General features: G+C 35.8%; 1 protein-coding gene across 12 annotated transcripts in view; it reads right to left on the reverse strand.

Moving 5' to 3' along the window:
- The window catches only part of FER (FER tyrosine kinase), a 461,718-nt gene that overhangs the window by 311,171 nt on the left and 132,345 nt on the right, over positions 1–18,202 (reverse strand). The window contains exon 1 of one of the 12 annotated variants that reach the window (XM_073233163.1): positions 4,928–6,913. The exons of the other annotated variants lie outside the window; for them this stretch is intronic. Coding sequence (XP_073089264.1) covers positions 4,928–5,062 — 135 coding nt within the window. The 5' untranslated portion in view covers positions 5,063–6,913. Of the gene's footprint in view, positions 1–4,927; positions 6,914–18,202 lie in introns of those variants that run through there. 12 annotated transcript variants of the gene reach the window in all.

The raw sequence follows: 18,202 nt of genomic DNA on the forward strand, positions 1-18,202 counted from the left end.
TTAATTACCTCTATGAGACACTTCAGAACACTGCAAACTTAATATTTCCCAAACTGATATCATGAGCTCCAATCTGCTCCTCCTGCTGTAGTCCATTAGTGAGCACAGCCAACGTAACCCCAGCCACCGGAGCACCCATGTGCTTGTACCGACGCCTCTCCCTCTCATTCACTCCACAGAGCTGGGTATTCAGTCTTCACTGTTCATTTAACCCCTAAAAATTATACTACTTTTTGCCTTAGATTAAAAGATAAAAGTATAATAAATTATAACTATTTATAACATACAAATATTAACATCTAACCAAAACCTGAATTAGATGTTAATATTTATATGAACTATCAACTAACTATGGAATTTAAAGGACTGTTTACAAGTTATACATTTATGTTTATAATAAGAATTCTGTGTTTATTTCAAGGCTGAATGATAGCACAGATTTGTGGTAAGTAGAGAATTATAAATTTTAAAATAATTAATAGCAGACAATTTTTATACCATTGGTAGAAAAATCAACACATGATTTACCACTAGGTTTAAAATATTCTTAACATTGAGATGAGGCCCTATTCTAGAACAATTTTTAAATAAGCAGGTCTTCTTACTCTATTACCATTCCCCTCATTCATAGAAAGCCCATCATTCTCAAGTTATGAGTCTTCATTTCATGCTGGCCAGCCATTCTCGGTAACCTTTCCTTTAGCAAAAATAAAACACCTATCATCTTTACAGACCCAATTCCTTATGATGTTCATGTACCTTATTTCTGTTCACTTAAATACAAAAGAAAAGGTACCTTTAGTTGGGTGAAATAATGAAATAGATAAACCACATAACCCCAAATTTCTGGAATTCTAGTAAATAGTATTTTGAATGATGTCTAGATTCCAGCTGGAAACATCTGGTGATGACAAGCATTGACTAGTAAGATGTAGGTTTACCTAATAAAGAATTTGCCCTTGATTCTGCCACCACTTCAGTGGATTAGCAAAAATACACTCTGAATCAGAGCATTCTATTTTTGTGTGCTTCTTTCAGATTTGTTTTTTTCTTTCAAGGAAAAGCTTTAAGGCAGCCAAAGCTTTCTTGCTACCATAAACTAAACAAATAGTCAATTTTTAGTTATTACTGCAGGATATATACACCTTTATAACATTATAAATGTAGAAATACTTTACTTGCTGTGATAGAGTAAAAAGGCTAAAAAACATTTTATGCTCTTCCCCAAACCCTCAGAAGCGCCAGAGTTTATATTTTGAGAAGAATTTTCATCATATACTCAATGTTCTCATATGTCTGTAGATGTATTTCTTGAACACTATAAAGTTGATACAAATAATATTTTTTAAATCCATGGGAAAGCATGTAAAAAGTAAACTATAAAGACCCCAGTGATTATTTGGCTGAATGACTAGCCATAGAGTCTAAAATATTTACCTATCATCTATTTGCTTTATTTTGTAATTTCAACCATATTCTTCTTGCGCTCTCCTACTTGCTCTCATTCTCATCTTTAATAGAGCAAAAGCTGTTTTGATACATGTATACTTGCAAGGGAGATGCCACATAAAAATTAAATCATTCATAGTTGGAATAATCTTGTCAGAAATTAATTAGCAATTGAACATTTAAAGCAATAATATATATAATTATAAAATTATCAAAGACAATCAGAAATATGTACAATTACACTTTTATCTCTTAACATATGTTATAGCCTTTAAAGTCCTTATGATCTTTGTTTTCATTCTTATGAAAAAGATTAAGTTCTACAATAAATCTCAAGAACTCACCGATTTAACTAACTTTACAAATACTGTTATCGTATCACTGAACACTGAAATACACATATAACTGTAAACATCTGACATGTTGTTTATCAGCAAGGTAATGTCTTCCTAAAATTTAGCCAGAAAGCCGGGAACTGGGCTTGAAGGTGGTTCTGAAGGTACCATGGATTCAAAATACAGTTATTTATAAAGGAAAAATGTGGTAGCCAGATTTTTAAACACTAGTATCTACCATTATTTCAACTGATGCACTGAAGTTCTTCCACCTTAGTAAACTCAATGCCCCAACAGGTTCCTGTGGCCTGGAAGCAAGATCTTCTACGGCAAAACAACCAACACCAACAGTGGAAACAGTGGCGCTGTGCTGAATCCTTAAGTTTCTATTTCACTTAGAAAATTTTTCTAAGTAAAATTTTACTTCCTCTTTCAGCCAGAATTGTGTTCAGCTACATGTGGTAGAAATATATCAAAAATTAACCTAAACAAATAAAGTTTTATGTTTCTCATGAAGTAAGAAGTCTGTAAAGTAAGCTGTCCAAAGCTGGTAACAGTTACTCAAGAATAATGACCGAAGATCTCTTTTTAATCTTTAAAATAAAGTCTCTTGCATGGGGATGGTGGTACAGCATGAAGAATATAGCCAATCATTCTGTAACATCTTCCTACGTTTACAGATAGTAACTGCACTAGTAGGGGTGAGGATTTAATAAGACGGGTGACTGAGGAACCACTGTGTTGTATATTTGAAACCAGTATAAGATTGTAAATCAACTATAATTCCATAATAAAAAAAGTCTCTTGAACTAAATTTGCCCAGTCAATACTATTTTTAGTTGATGGGACAGAACCTAAGGTTTCAGATCAGTCTTCCACATGAACGCTAAAGTCATCCCAAAGGGCTCATGGTGAAAAAAGAGACAGTGAGCCGGAGAACACATTCTTTGATAAATGAAGGGGAATGAGAAGAAGTAAAAAGAGTTCATCAGTGAGGAGGAGTAAATGTAGGATAACCAAACTCCATAAGCCTTGAAAACGCAAAGGCTTTCACAGGAGGTAAAAGAATAAAAGCAGCATCAAGGACCACTTCTTCATGCTGAGTTACATGGGATATGGGGGAACAAGCAATCTTCTCATGAAAAGGAAGTCAGCTTACCAGAGTAAGATTCTGGAGGGCACCATTAAAAAGTTTAGGAAGATGGAGAGCTGTATGAGGATATTTTAGGGAAGGGAAAATACGGTAAAGAATAGATCTGTCACATACATAGAATTAATATGACACCCTACTCAAGGAGAGAACAGCTGGCTAGCGACAGCAATTATGGTGGGGGTGTGAAAACTCACAAAAGAGAGACTACTAGGCTTGGATCAGTTCTCATTTCCAGGAGAATCCTAAGTTTCTGGTAAAAGGGGAGGTTCCTGTCTAAAATTAGCCCTAATAAATCAGTATGACAATGATTCACAAGAAACATCATAAAATAATATCAGAGAGTGAAAGACCAAAGAAATCAGGGCGCCCCTATAAAAGGAGGATAAATAGTGACTCCATAAGAATACAAACCCCTCTTTTGATCAATTCAGACACAGAATCACTACAAAATAGTCTTCATCCTTATATTTAATTTAATGTCTTCCTGAAGATGGTGCCTGATAGCCATCAACACAAAAAGTCTTTCCTATTTACTTTAGTATAATGTAGGAATAATGTAGGGATTTACATAAATAGATAGAATTTTTATCTTTTCCACTTTATCTTGAGAACATGCAGTAGAGCTTATACGAAAGAAAAGAAACAGATAAAAATCAAGAGGATTAAAAACAATTTCCATAACAAGAAATAAAGAGTATAAAATTGCTTTTAAAAAAACAAGGATGAGATACACAAAAAACATAAATACAGAAAAATATCATATAAGGTCATAAAAGTATATCAGGAAATGAGTGAAAAGGAAGCAAGGCTTTATTTTAAAGCTATAGAAAATTATAGTTGTACAAGTCACCAGCTAGCTGTGTGAGTCGCTGATTATCTCAGGCTTTGGAGACATTATTATATATATAAAATGATAGATTGGACAAGATGACACCAATGGGTTCTACATTCTTTAATATTTTTATGGCTCTATAAATCAAGATAACATAAAACTTATAAGAAATTATTCTTATACTTATGAATACTACTTACCAATGACTACAGGACACTAATATTTAGAACACATAACTCAAATATTTAATTTGGTAACATTAAAACAGGAATTAATGTATTTATTGCAACTCTTTTCAAATATAAGAAAAAATATAAGAAGCTATATAATCACTGGGCATTCTTTGTTGATATGTGCCATTCTTATTTGAAGGTCATAATTTGTTTTTTTTCCTACTGTAGTGAATCTGGAAGAATGACAGCATAAAATATAGGGTCATTAATGAAGGGACTTGGGAGATGCAGGCATTAAGTTTAAACTGTAAAGTAACATGTAAATATAATTCTTTACTAAACCAATAGCTTTAGTAGAGGACCCAGTCCTATTATTTGTAGAAATTACATATTATACATAAAATATTAAGGAGTTAGTACATTCCAGGTTACTAAATTAAAACATAAGAATTGATTATAAAATTAGGATGGAACTATACAGTTATATATCATGGTGAAAAGTTTTATCAGGTATCATTAGCAATTATTTCATACCTATCAAAAAAAGATTACTTTCTTTTGCTGAGAGAAAATGAAAATAAGAAGATAAAATTGGGCTCACCAGTCAGAAGAAACTAAAGTCTTGAAGAACAAACTCTTGATTATCATCAAAGATTTTAAACTGAGCAGTTCTCCTTGGATATACAACAAAACTATATACTTTTCATTTCCAGTGTTTTGACATAGTAGAAAGCATACATTTTTCTCAAATCTGAGAATTGAATAAAGGGAACAAAATAAAACAGAAATGGTGAAGAAGCCACTTTCCTCTTTTAATGGGCTTAGCTTGGCATCTGAGTGGTAGTATCCCTTCAAAAGTTCTGTTTACTGCCATATTCAGAAGTCAAAAATATTATTCTTCCTATTTTAAAGCAGAATGAAATAGATGACCTGCTGGATTCTTAGGCCCTGCCTAAAGCAGGCCTGAGACAGCCTTCCTGCTTACCTGATCTCTTTTAACTTCTGATGTAGAAGTAGAAGCCTCAGAACAATACTGTAAAGTACACGTTCTACAGAACTGGGAGTTAGAACTACCCTCCACCCTACCCTCGCAGTGGAAACATTTACTTTTCTTCTCCATCTCAAATCTTAGCCAAGAGCTGGAGATCTGGGCCCACAGAAGGCAGTTTATCCACAGACCTTCCTGTCTGAGGCAAAAGAAAGATAGAAAGGACACATACCAGGATCTCCTATTTCATACTGTCTCCCCTGTTGGCACGGAAGTATACAGTCAGTTCCGGATAAAAGGCATTGATAACATCCAACAAATGTTACTGGTTTATTGAGCTCTAAAGAGGAAATCCTCAGTCATTAAACATAGATCTGTTATTTAAGAAGTAAATCTATTTTCCAGTTGATTTTTTAAAAAATAAAATTACTTGTTTTCTTCCTATACAACCAGTAGAACTCCTCTGCTTTAGGACTGGAGTCTTGAAATCTCTGCAAATAAACCAAACTTTCAAGAACTTCTTGAAACAAAACTTTGCAAATACATGTGTTATAAAGCTTTTCTAATTCAGTGTTTTTTAATTAATTATCCTGAGGTATAACTCTCCAATGCCTTATAATTTTTCTGACTCAAAGAGACAGAACCTAAATTATACACAAATAAGCTTTATAGATGCAATAGAAATTAACATTTTTAAATTTCCTTGCTATAAGAATGTTTTGAGTTTTTTTTTTCATTTTTTTAAATTACTCTATCATTGATATACAATCACATGAGCAACATTGTGGGTACTAGATTCCCTCCATTATCAAGTCCCCACCGCATACCCATTACAGTCACTGTCCATCAGCGTAGTAAAATGCTATAGAGTCACTACTTGTCTTCTCTGTGCTATACTTTCTTCCCCATGCCCCCCCTACATTTTGTGTGCTATTCATAATACCCCTTATTCCTCTTATCCCTCCGCAGTCCCTTTCCCTTTAGTAACTATTAGTCCATTCTTGGGTTCTGTGAGTCTGCTGCTGTTTTGTTCCTTCAGTTTTTACTTTGCTATTATACTCCACAGATGGTACTTGTCTTTTTCCACCTGGCTTACTTCACTGAGCATAATACCCTCTAGCTCCATCCATGTTGTTGCAAATGGTAGGATTTATTTTCTTCTTAGGGCTAAATAATATTCCAGGAGAATGTTTTGAGTTTAACATACAATGTGATGAGTGACAGAGCTGGAGAAGCAGTAGAGTGTTTGGGATAATTAAAACCACAAATGTTTAATCTGAAAAATAAGGCCCTATTTTGACAATATGCCCTATAATAACTTGTTGATTGCTATATAAATACTTGTTTTATTCAATTTTTTAAAAAGAAGGTACTAGGCAATTACCAATGCCAGGTACTATTCAGGTACTGTGCAGAACCTGAGCAATGTTCAAGGAACTTTATGAAAATAAATAATAAAAACAGAGAAAGAGCAAGAGAGACCTACTATATAAAAGTCTTACTCAGTAAAAATTTTCCTGGGTCACAATTCTGACATACCTTTACCTCCCTCTCTAATTCACTGTATGATTTTTTTCCTTTAAAAAGTTCCCTTTTCCCAAGAAGGTTAATTTATTTAAATATTTGATGACACAATCTGTTATTATGAACTCTGAGAGCCTGCCCAATATTCAAAATAAATTGACTAAGCCTCCTTTACGTGCCAAGTACTGCTCAAGGCCAAGAAAATAGTAATAAACAAAATGAAAGTGCCTGTCTTCTAGAAACTATAATTTTGGGGGCTATCAGGGATTATAGGGGCATACAATAGATATTAAAAACAAGTACATGCATGCATACATAAATGTCATAACTAAATGAATTAACATACACAAATACACATCACACATAGTAAATGTGAGCCAACAAAACAGTAGTAGTCCTAGTTATAGTAAAGATACCAGAGGTAAGTGCTATTTAAGAAGTGAAAAAGGGAGGGTGAAGCCAAGATGGTGGTATGAGTAGGACAGTGGGAATCTCCTCCCAAAAACATATATATTTTTGAAAATACAACAAATACAACTATCCCTAAAAGAGAGACCAGAAGACACAGGACAACAGCCAGACTACATCCACACCTGCAAGAGCCCAGCGCCTGTTGAAAAGGGTAAGATACAAGCCCCAGCCCGGTGGGACCCAAGCACCCCTCCCCCCAGCTCCCAGTGGGAGGAGAGGAGTCAGTAGGGAGGGAGAGGGAGCCCAGGACTGCTGAACACCCAGCCCCAGCCATCCAGACCAGAGCGCAGACACAGTGCATGCGTGGGGTGCTGGAAACTAGGGAAGCAGGACAGTAATACCTGTGAGCGGGTCCCGCAGCCGGTGCCCCTGGGACAAAGAAAAGCAAGTGCTTTTTGAAAGTCTTAAAGGGACAGGGACCTCACAGCTGGACGGAAGCATCCCGGGTCACAGTCCAGCAGCTGGAAATTCCAGGGAACTCCAGGCGCACTAACCCCCTGGGCAACAGCTCTGAGACCCCTCATGAAGGTAAACAGCCAAACAGCCCCCTGTTTATTACCCCTCTGGGGCCCTGCCATAGCAGAGCAGCAGCCTGAGACTGGCCATACCCACAGCAAGGGAGCTTCCTCCATACCGGCCGGGCAAGATACAGAGACCCAGTCTACATGCAATTACCAAACACAAGCAACTAGGGGTCGCAGTTGTCCCAGTAAAGAAAGGCCAGGAGCAAGTGGAAAAAGTCTAGGCTCTCCCAGCTGACAGATGTGTCAATAGCATACCACTGCACCTATCAATATGAAAAGGCAAAAATATTTGATCCAGACAAGACTAACCCAGACAGCTTTGACATCTTCTACATCTTCCCCTGAGAAGGAACCTGGGAAGATAGATTTAACCAGTCTTCCTGAAAAATAATTCAAAACAAAAATCATAACCATGCTGATGGACTTGCAGAGAAATATGCAAGAAGAAGGAGGGAGAATACAGAAATAAAACAATCTCTGGAAGGACTTCAAAGCAGAATGGATGAGATGCAAGAGACCATTAATGAACTAGAAAACAGAGAACAGGGACGCAGAGAAGCTGATGCAGAGAGAGATAAAAGGATCTCGAAGAATGAAAGAATATTAAGAGAACTGAGTGACCAATTAAAACAGAACAATATCCGCATTATAGGGGTACTAGAAGAAGAAGAGAGAGAAAAAGGGATAGAAAGTGTCTTTGAAGAAATAATTGCTGAAAACTTCCCCAAACTGGGGGAGGAAATGGACTCTCAGACCACAGAGGTACACAGAACTCCCATGACAAGGGATCCAAGGAGGGCAACACCAAGACACATAATAATTAAAATGGCAAAGATCAAAGACAAGGACAGAGTATTACAGGCAGCCAGAGAGAAAAAAAAGGTCACCTACAAAGGAAAACCCATCAGGCTCTCATCAGACTTCTCAACAGAAACCTTACAGGCCAGAAGAGAATGGCATGATATACTTAATGCAATGAAACAGAAGGGCCTCAATCCAAGAATACTGTATCCAGCACGATTATCATTTAAATATGAAGGAGGGATTAAACAATTCCCAGACAAGCAAAAGTTGAGGAAAATTGCCTCCCACAAACCACCTCTACAGGGCATCTTACAGGGACTACTCTAGATGGGAGCACTCCTAAAAAGAGCACAGAACAAAACACCCAACATACGAAGAATGGAGGAGGAGGAATAAGAAGGGAGAGAAATAAAGAATCATCAGACTATGTTTATAATAGCTCAATAAGCGAGATAAGTTAGACAGTAAGATAGTGAAGAAGCTATCCCTGAACCTTTGGTAACCACGAATCTAAAGCCTGCAATAGCAATAAGTACATATCTTTCAATAGTCACCCTAAATGTAAATGAACTGAATGCACCAATCAAAAGAGCAGACTAATAGAATGGATAAAAAAGCAAGACCCATTCATATACTGCTTACAAGAGACTCACCTCAAACCCAAAGACATGCACAGACTTAAAGTCAAGGGATGGAAAAAGATATTTCATGCAAACAACAGAGAGAAAAGAGCAGGTGTTGCAATTTTGGTATCAGACAAAACAGACTTCAAAAAAAGAAAGTAACAAAAGATAAAGAAGGACATTACATAATGATAAAGGGCTCAATCCAACAAGAGGATATAACAATTATAAATATATATGCACCCAATACAGGAGCACAAACATATGTGAAACAAATACTCACAGAATTAAAGGAGGTCTTTGGGAGACTTCAACACACCACTCACTCCAAAGGACAGATCCAGCAGACAGAAAATAAGTAAGGACACAGAGGCACTGAACAACACACTAGAACAGATGGACCTAATAGACATCTATAAAACTCTACACACAAAAGCAACAGGATACACATTCTTCTCAAGTGCACATGGAACATTCTCCAGAATAGACCACATACTAGGCCACAAAAAGAGCCTCAGTAAATTCAAAAAAATTGAAATCCTACCAACCAACTTTTCAGACCACTAAAGTATAAAACTAGAAATAAATTGTACAAAGAAAGCAAAAATGCTCACAAAAACATGGAGGCTTAACAACATGCTCCTAAATGATCAATGGATCAATGACCAAACTAAATAGAAATCAAGCAATATATGGAGACAAATAAGAACAACAGTGCAAAGCCCCAACTTCTGTGGAACACAGCGAAAGCAGTTGTAAGAGGAAAGTATATAGCAATCCAGGCATATTTAAAGAAAGAAGAACAATCCCAAATGAATGGTCTAATGTCACAATTATTGAAATTGGAAAAAGAAGAACAAATGAGGCCAAAGGTCAGCAGAAGAAGGGACATAATAAAGATCAGAGAAGAAATAAATAAAATTGAGAAGAATAAAACAATAGCAAAAATCAATGAAACCAAGAGCTGGTTCTTTGAGAAAATAAACAAAATAGATAAGCCTCTAGCCAGACTTATTAAGAGGAAAAGAGAGTCAACACACATCAACAGAATCAGAAATGAGAAAGGAAAAATCACGACGGACCCCACAGAAATACAAAGAATAATTAGACAGTACTATGAAAACCTATATGCTAACAAGCTGGAAAACCTAGGAGAAATGGACAACTTCCTAGAAAAATACAACCTTCTAAGACTGACCCAGAAAGAAACAGAAAATCTAAACAGACCAATTACCAGCAATAAAATTGAAGCGGTAATCAAAAAACTACCCAAGAACAAAACCCCCGGGCCAGATGGATTTACCTTGGAATTTTAACAGACATACAGAGAAGACATAATACCCATTCTCCTTAAAGTTTTCCAAAAAACAGAAGAGGAGGGAATACTCCCAAACTCATTCTATGAAGCCAACATCACTCTAATACCAAAACCAGGCAAAGACCCCACCAAAAAAGAAAATTACAGACCAATATCCCTGATGACCAGAGATGCAAAAATACTCAACAAAATATTAGCAGCCCGAATTCAAAAATACATCAAAAGGAACATACACCATGACCAAGTGGGATTCATCCCAGGGATGCAAGGATGGTACAACATTCGAAAATCCATCAGCATCATCCAGCACATAAATAAAAAGAAGGACAAAAATCACATGATCATATCCTAGATGCTAAAAAAGCATTTGACAAAATTCAACATCCATTCATGATAAAAACTCTCAACAAAATGGGAATAGAGGACACGTACCTCAACATAATAAAGGCCATATATCATAAACCCACAGCCAACATCATACTGAACAGTGAGAAGCTGAAAGCCTTTCCTCTGAGATTGGGAACAAGACAGGGATGCCCACTCTCCCCACTGTTATTCAACATAGTACTGGAGATCCTAGCCATGACAGTTAGACAAAACAAAGAAATACAAGGAATCCAGATTGGTAAAGAAGAAGTTAAACTGTCACTATTTGCAGATGACATGATACTATACATAAAAAACCCTAAAGACTCCACCCCAAAACTACTAGAACTGATATCGGTATACAGCAAAGTTGCAGGATACAAAATTAACACACAGAAATCTGTGGCTTTCCTATACACTAACAATAAACTAATAGAAAGAGAAATCAGGAAGACAATTCCACTCACAATAGCATCAAAAAGAATAAAATACCTAGGAATAAACCTAACCAAGGAAGGGAAAGATCTATACTCTGAAAACTGTAAGACACTCTAAAGAGAAATTAAAGAGGTTACTAACAAATGGAAAGTCATCCCATGCTCCTGGCTAGGAAGAATTAATATCATCAAAATGGCCACCCTGCCCAAAGCAATATACAGATTCGATGCAATCCCTGTCAAATTACCAACAGCATTCTTCAATGAACTGGAACAAATACTTCAAAAATTCATATGGAAACACCAAAGACCCCGAATAGCTAAAGTAATCCTGAGAAGGAAGAATAAAGTTGGGGGGGGGATCTCACTCCCCAACTTCAAGCTCTACTACAAAGCCACAGTAATCAAGACAATTTGGTACTGGCACAAGAACAAAGCCACAGACCAGTGGAACAGAACAGAGACACCAAACATTAACCCAAACATATATGGTCAACTTATATTCGATAAAGGGGCCATGGACATACAATGGGGAATTGACAGTCTATTCAACAGATGGTGCTGGCAAAACTGGACAGCTACATGTAAGAGAATGAAACTGGATCACTATCTAACCCCATACACAAAAGTAAATCCGAAATGGATCAAAGACTTGAATGTAAGTCATGAAACCATAAAACTCTTAGAAAAAAACATAGGCAAAAATCTCTGAGACATAAACATGAATGACCTCTTCTTGAACATATCTCCCCAGGCAAGGGAAACAAAAGCAAAAATGAACAAATGGGACTATATCAAGCTGAAAAGCTTCTGTACAGCAAAGGACACCATCAATAGAACAAAAAGGTATCCTACAGTATGGGAGAATATATTCATAAATGACAGATCCGACAAAGGGTTGACATCCAAAACATATAAAGAGCTCACACACCTCAACAAACAAAAAGCAAATAATCCAATTAAAAAATGGGCAGAGGAGCTGAATAGACAGTTCTCTAAAGAAGAAATTCAGATGGCCAACAGACACATGAAAAGATGCTCCACATTGCTTCTCATCAGAGAAATGCAAATTAAAACCACAGTGAGATATCATTTCACACTAGTAAGGATGGCTACCATCCAAAAGACAAACAACAACAAATATTGGCGAGGCTGTGGACAAAGGGGAACCCTCCTACACTGCTGGTGGGAATGTAAATTAGTTCAACTATTGTGGAAAGCAGTATGGAGGTTCCTCAAAATGCTCAAAATAGAAATACCATTTGACCCAGGAATTCCACTTCTAGGAATTTACCCTAAGAATGCAGCACTCCAGTTTGAGAAAGAGAGATGCACCCCTATGTTTATCACTGCACTATTTACAATAGCCAAGAAATGGAAGCAACCTAAATGTCCATCAGTAGATAAATGGATAAAGAAGATGTGGTACATATACACAATGGAATATTACTCATCTATAAGAAAAAAAAAGATCCTACCATTTGCAACAACATGGATGGAGCTAGAGGGTATTATGCTCAGCGAAATAAGCCAGGCGGAGAAAGACAAGTACCAAATGATTTCACTCATATGTGGAGTATAAGAACAAAAGGAAACTGAAGGAACAAAACAGCAGCAGAAGCACAGAACCCAAGAATGGACTAACAGTTACCAAAGGGAAAGGGACTGGGGAGGATGGTTGGGAAGGGAAGGATAAGGATGGGAAAAAAGAAAGGGGGCCTTATAATTAACATGTATAGTGTGGTGGGGGCATGGGGAGGGCTGTGCAACACAGAGAAGACAAGTAGTGATTTTACAGCATCTTACTATGTTGACGGACAGTGACTGTGATTGGGTATGTAGGGGGGACTTGGTGAGGGGGGGAGCCTAGTGAACATAATGTCCATGTAATTGTAGATTAATGATACCAAAATAAAATTTAATAAAATAAAATAAAGAAGTGAAAAACGGCTATAGGAAAAATAATGATGGCAGTGAGTGGGGAGAAAATAAAGAGAAGTCATTATAGATAGAGTAGTCAGAGATATACCTCAAAGGAGTGACATTTGAGTGGAAATGATGAAGAGAAGGCAATCGGTCATATGAAGAACTGGGGTAAGAGTATTAAGGAGAGGAAACAGAAAGGCCCTGGGATGAGAAGCAGCTTGGCATGCTCACAGGGCAGCAAGATGATCATGTGCTAGATGAAGAGTGACATAGGCTATGCTGTAAGGGGGTGGGAGAGACAACAAGATCATGCAATTTAGGCTATGGTAGGAAATTGAATTTTATTATATAGCGATGCCACTGAAGAGTCCTAAGCAGGAGAAATGTATATAAGATCCCACTGAGAACACTCTATTTAAAGTATAGTAAATAAAAGAAGGGCATGGGAGCAAAAGAAGTCTGGCTGAAGTAGTCCAGGCTACAACTTATGGTGTTTTATTAGGATGATCATAATAGAGATGCTGAAATGAAGTCAGATTTGGAATCTATTTGGAATGTAGCACCGAGATAACTTGCTGATGGAGTGGATGTGAGATTTGAACAAGAGTGAATACAAGGGTGACTCCCAAAATTCTGGCTGGTGCAGCTGCTAAAGGTGATACCACTTACTAAGAACTGGAAGGCTGTGAGGGGCAGATTTGAAGGTTCTGACAAGTTAAATCTAAGATTATCAGTCCAATTACTGAAAAAATAATCAATTCTAAGCCGGTATTTATAAATGAGGTTTACTTTTAGCATGTTTTATTCATGTAATGAACTGTCACACCTTACATATGATATGAGATATAACAAATTAATACGGCAAATAACTAAAGCATTATTTTTACATACTCAAGAACTATGTTGCAAATATCACTTTTGGCAGGCATGTTCAAAATAGAAAAACTTCACATAACATTTCAAAACTGTATGCATTCATTCAATTTTATTTGTAGAACATAAGATGAAAAATATCTCCATTTCAGAAATTTGGTTTCTCTGACACTGAGCTCCACCTGCTGGTAATTTCCTATCTTTAGGTATTACACAAAGAAAAAGAACTAAAATACGTTAAAGTGGAGTATAGCCTCCAACAATAATATACTGAAAAACCACAGTTAAGAGACATCATGGTAATTTTTTCTTTCCTTGTCACTACCATTCATTGAGTTTTGCTATATGTCAGATACTGTGCTGAACAGTTTTACAAACATCTCATTGATTTTCAAAACAATTTTATAAGATTTCTATGATGTACTAATATGGAAATGTAGCTCAGAAAGATTGTATGATTTGCCTATGGTCATATATTTAATAGCACAGAGAGGATCTGAACTAAATCCTCTTTACTGCAAGTCTGTTTGTTTAGCAAGTAAGCAACATTGCTTAGAGAGAATTTAAACTATCGTGTCAGAAAACTTTGAGTTTGAATTTTCCACTCTGATTCTGATCAATTCCTTAATCTCATCAAGCATCAAGTCCTCATCTAGAAGGTAGGAATAACTCCTTGCTTGCAGGATCGTTTGCCAGCAGCAATATTTTATATGTCTAGCACACAGTTAATTCCTTCCTTTTAGAGCATCCTAACATCTGAGGTTTACACTACCAAGTGTTCATGTATCAAATTAAGTGTCCCTCAAAGAATGATATGTTGGGAAATTGTAAATTTTGAATTGTAAAAAATACTAAAACTTTGTTTAGAAAAATCCTCCCTCCAAAATAGATTGTTTGATATAATAGCTAGATTTTCAGCATTCTTTACTCACCTTCAAAATCTATAGAAAGAGTAACATAAAGCCAACAACAAAAAATCTATGAAGTGAAATTAAAAACAACCAACTAGAATACAGTGTGACACAAATAAGTACAATGTATCATGAAAATTGCAAGCAAAAATTGAAGTTTAACACTTGACAATTTTCCTTTAATCAACAGAGAGAGGTTTTGAATAATTTTATGGGGGTAATGCTTTCACAAACATAAAAATTACTTTAATATTGCCAATAATTTTCAAAGAAAATATAGGCCTTCAAAAATTTTTTGAAATTAGGTAATAAATTTACTAGCAAACTCTTTTAATCTCACAGATCCACTTCAAACAGTTACAGAGTACCTGCAATTGAGAACTTTTCTCAGGGAATATAATCATCCATTGCATATCCAAACTGCAGCTGAGAAAAATGATACTAAGAGAGAATTGTTAAAAGCACATCTACTTCATCCATTATTCTAACTCTAGATCATATTCTTGGATACAATCAATATAGAGACAGCTACATTCTTCGACTACCACAAAACCAATTTTGGGCTCCACTTCCACTCAGGGATTCTAGATTCTGCAAGAGATGGCCTTATGAATCTCCTTCCTGAATTAGCTGTAGTGATATTGTCAAGGGCACTGTCATTGCAAAAGTCAGTGTTAAAGCCACAAGTAACAAATTCTATTAGAGTCAATACAATGAAGAGCTTTGCTTTCCCAGCAATGTGACATGCTTTCTTTCACTTAATAGTACGTGTTATATGACTTTATCTCCCTTTTCATTTGGCCTTTGGGACGCTTAGAGACAAAATAACAGCTCTGTTACAGTAACTATATATGCTATGATCTACACTGTTTTCCCCCCAGTTTTGATATACTGTTACAACCTCTATTTTTCCTGGTTCTGACTTTATTTTGTATTAATATTGTTGAATTTTGTTATCATTAGGCACCTCAAATACCCTGGGGACTAAGGCAGGAAATGAATGAATGAGTGAATGAATACAAATGTATGGAACAGCAAATATTAAATCTATACAAAAACAGTGTGAAGTTCAAAAATTCCTAAAGCTAATTGTCTTTTCTCCTAACAATTTAGAACAAAAGTCTGATTACCTAGAATTGATGACATCATGCTTACTGCTATGTATTCAGACTCCTGGACATGGTCATTTTCCTGGGCTGCCTTTCTTAGAAGTGAAAAATAGCTGAAACTTAAAGCATCAGCTCTTTTACACTTCCTGCCAATCAGTTGAAGGACTCTAGGGAAAACTGGAAGGACACAGGAAGATTCCCTTCTGTTCTGTAGATTTTACAATTCTAATCCCAAATCACATTGCACAGCTGCTCAGCAAGCTCTCACTTTCTGGTTTTGGGAGATGTGAAAGAGGCAACAGCCCTAAAAGTCACCTAAGAAGCCAATTCCTCTAAGGATGGCAGACAAAAATTAAATCAGACTTTCCAATTCCTATGGAGAACAAGAGCCCAGTGCTTTGTCACAGTATGGCTCGTCCGTGTTTGTTTTATTTCTCAGATACCAAATATCTTAAGTATCTGCAGAGATTACATCATCACCTTAAAAGCATTGTATATCTTTCAAAATAGAAATAATTGTGATTTAATTCCCTACCACAATTTTCAAAATCATAATGAGCAATCACTAAATTAAAGGAGACCTCTGAACTGTATGCTCTCAGCAAATCCTAGAAAATACTAGGTACTATTTTCTCTTGGTGGGTTAAATAGCTAGTGAAAAGTCAAAATCATCATGTTTGTACAACATATCATATCTAAAGCATTAGATATTCTTTGAAATAAAAAAAAGAAACCATGTATTTTCATTATTAGCAAAAGAGGGTGGCAAAGAAGCTTTCTGATTTAAATATTTTCAATACTATGACAATTATACAAATAAAAGATGATATAAAATACTCATTGTATCACACTAGAAAATATTACCTGATCAAAATGTAAAATCCAGGTTCAATTAATTTTTATTAGTTTTAAATTCAGGAGTTAAATCCTTGAAAACATGATCAAATATGATACAAAATTAATTACAGTTACATAAGAAGTTCATATAATTCTAGTTTGCACAAAGGGAAGACAAAAGGAATCTTAGTAAGAGTTTCTATGATGATTTGACTTTCATTTAATGCTGCCCATGTATAAACATGATAGAGTTACCTAGCAGTTTTCTTTTCTAATAATATGCCTGAACTGCAGACTAATAAATGACAACTATGAGTATTTTATAAGCATTAGAATTGGAAAAAGCTCATGATATCAAAAAGTATAGATTACCTTTAATAATTAAACACAGGTAACATACACTATAGCAAACACCTGTGACATAATTAATAGCAAGCTGAAGTAACTATATATAAAATGCAAGTATATAGTCATCCATATCCTCTACCCAAAAATGTTATAATAAATTATGTTTCAGTTTCTGTTTGGGTAGCTAAATTATTAGGGTAAATGCCAAATTTTTCCATTTTAATTTTTCTTGTTAAATACTACCCAACAAAACCCTTTGGAAATTAATTTAATTTGGTTAATGAAATAATTACATAGGAATAAATTATCTTAAAATATTATAATTTGGCTCTTGACCTACAACTTAAAAATATGAGAGGGAATTTTACTAAATGTCCGAACCACAAATTGTATCCATATATTTGATTTTGTTGAGCTATAAAGCAAGAGTTTTGATACCCTTAAGTTAGCTTGGTTCAATGAATATTTTTATTTCATTTTAACTTCATGCACTCTCCACTACCATCTTATTCCTAGTACCTTTCTGTTTTTACTTTCACCTGCCTCTTACTTCTGTATTATCTGTTTTCTCCCCTGTTCTTTACCTTTCTTTACTTTTCTTTGCCTCATCTCTTTCTCTTGCTTCTATGCTCCCCCCATTCTCTCTCTCTTCTCTCCCCTTTTTTGATTTTTCCTTAGTGGCCTTATGGACAAAGGATTGGGGAAAAGAAAAAAGCTCCCTCCAAAGTCAAATTTTAATTAGGGCAGTCAAATTTATCGCCCAGCCAAAATCACAAAAGTCCTTTGCAGAATAAGAGTAATGTTCTAGTTTCATACAGACTATTTAATTTTTAAAAAAAAACGAGAACGATTTAAATTCCCAGAGTTTCAGAAACTGGCTGTTCAGAACATCTAAGATTCTAGTGACTCTTAGATTTAAACTTCTCAAAAGACAACTAAAGATTTTTCTTAACCAACTGGATCCCTTTGACTCTACCTCTACCAAACACGTCTTTAGGCCTTTGGCCACCGACTTTTTCTGAAACCAGCTACCTTTCATAATCTATGTCCTACGTCACTTCAACTACCTCCCAACATACCTGCCTACCCCATATCTTCTTGTTCTTGCAAAGCCCATCTGTTTCCACCTCTAACATTCCTAGCTACACTACAGAAAAGAAGTTGGTTCTCCTTTAGAAAATTCCAAGACCTTTGCCTTGGC

Source organism: Manis javanica, chromosome 1, assembly GCF_040802235.1.
Source record: "Manis javanica isolate MJ-LG chromosome 1, MJ_LKY, whole genome shotgun sequence".
In the NCBI taxonomy this organism is placed as follows: domain Eukaryota; kingdom Metazoa; phylum Chordata; class Mammalia; order Pholidota; family Manidae; genus Manis; species Manis javanica.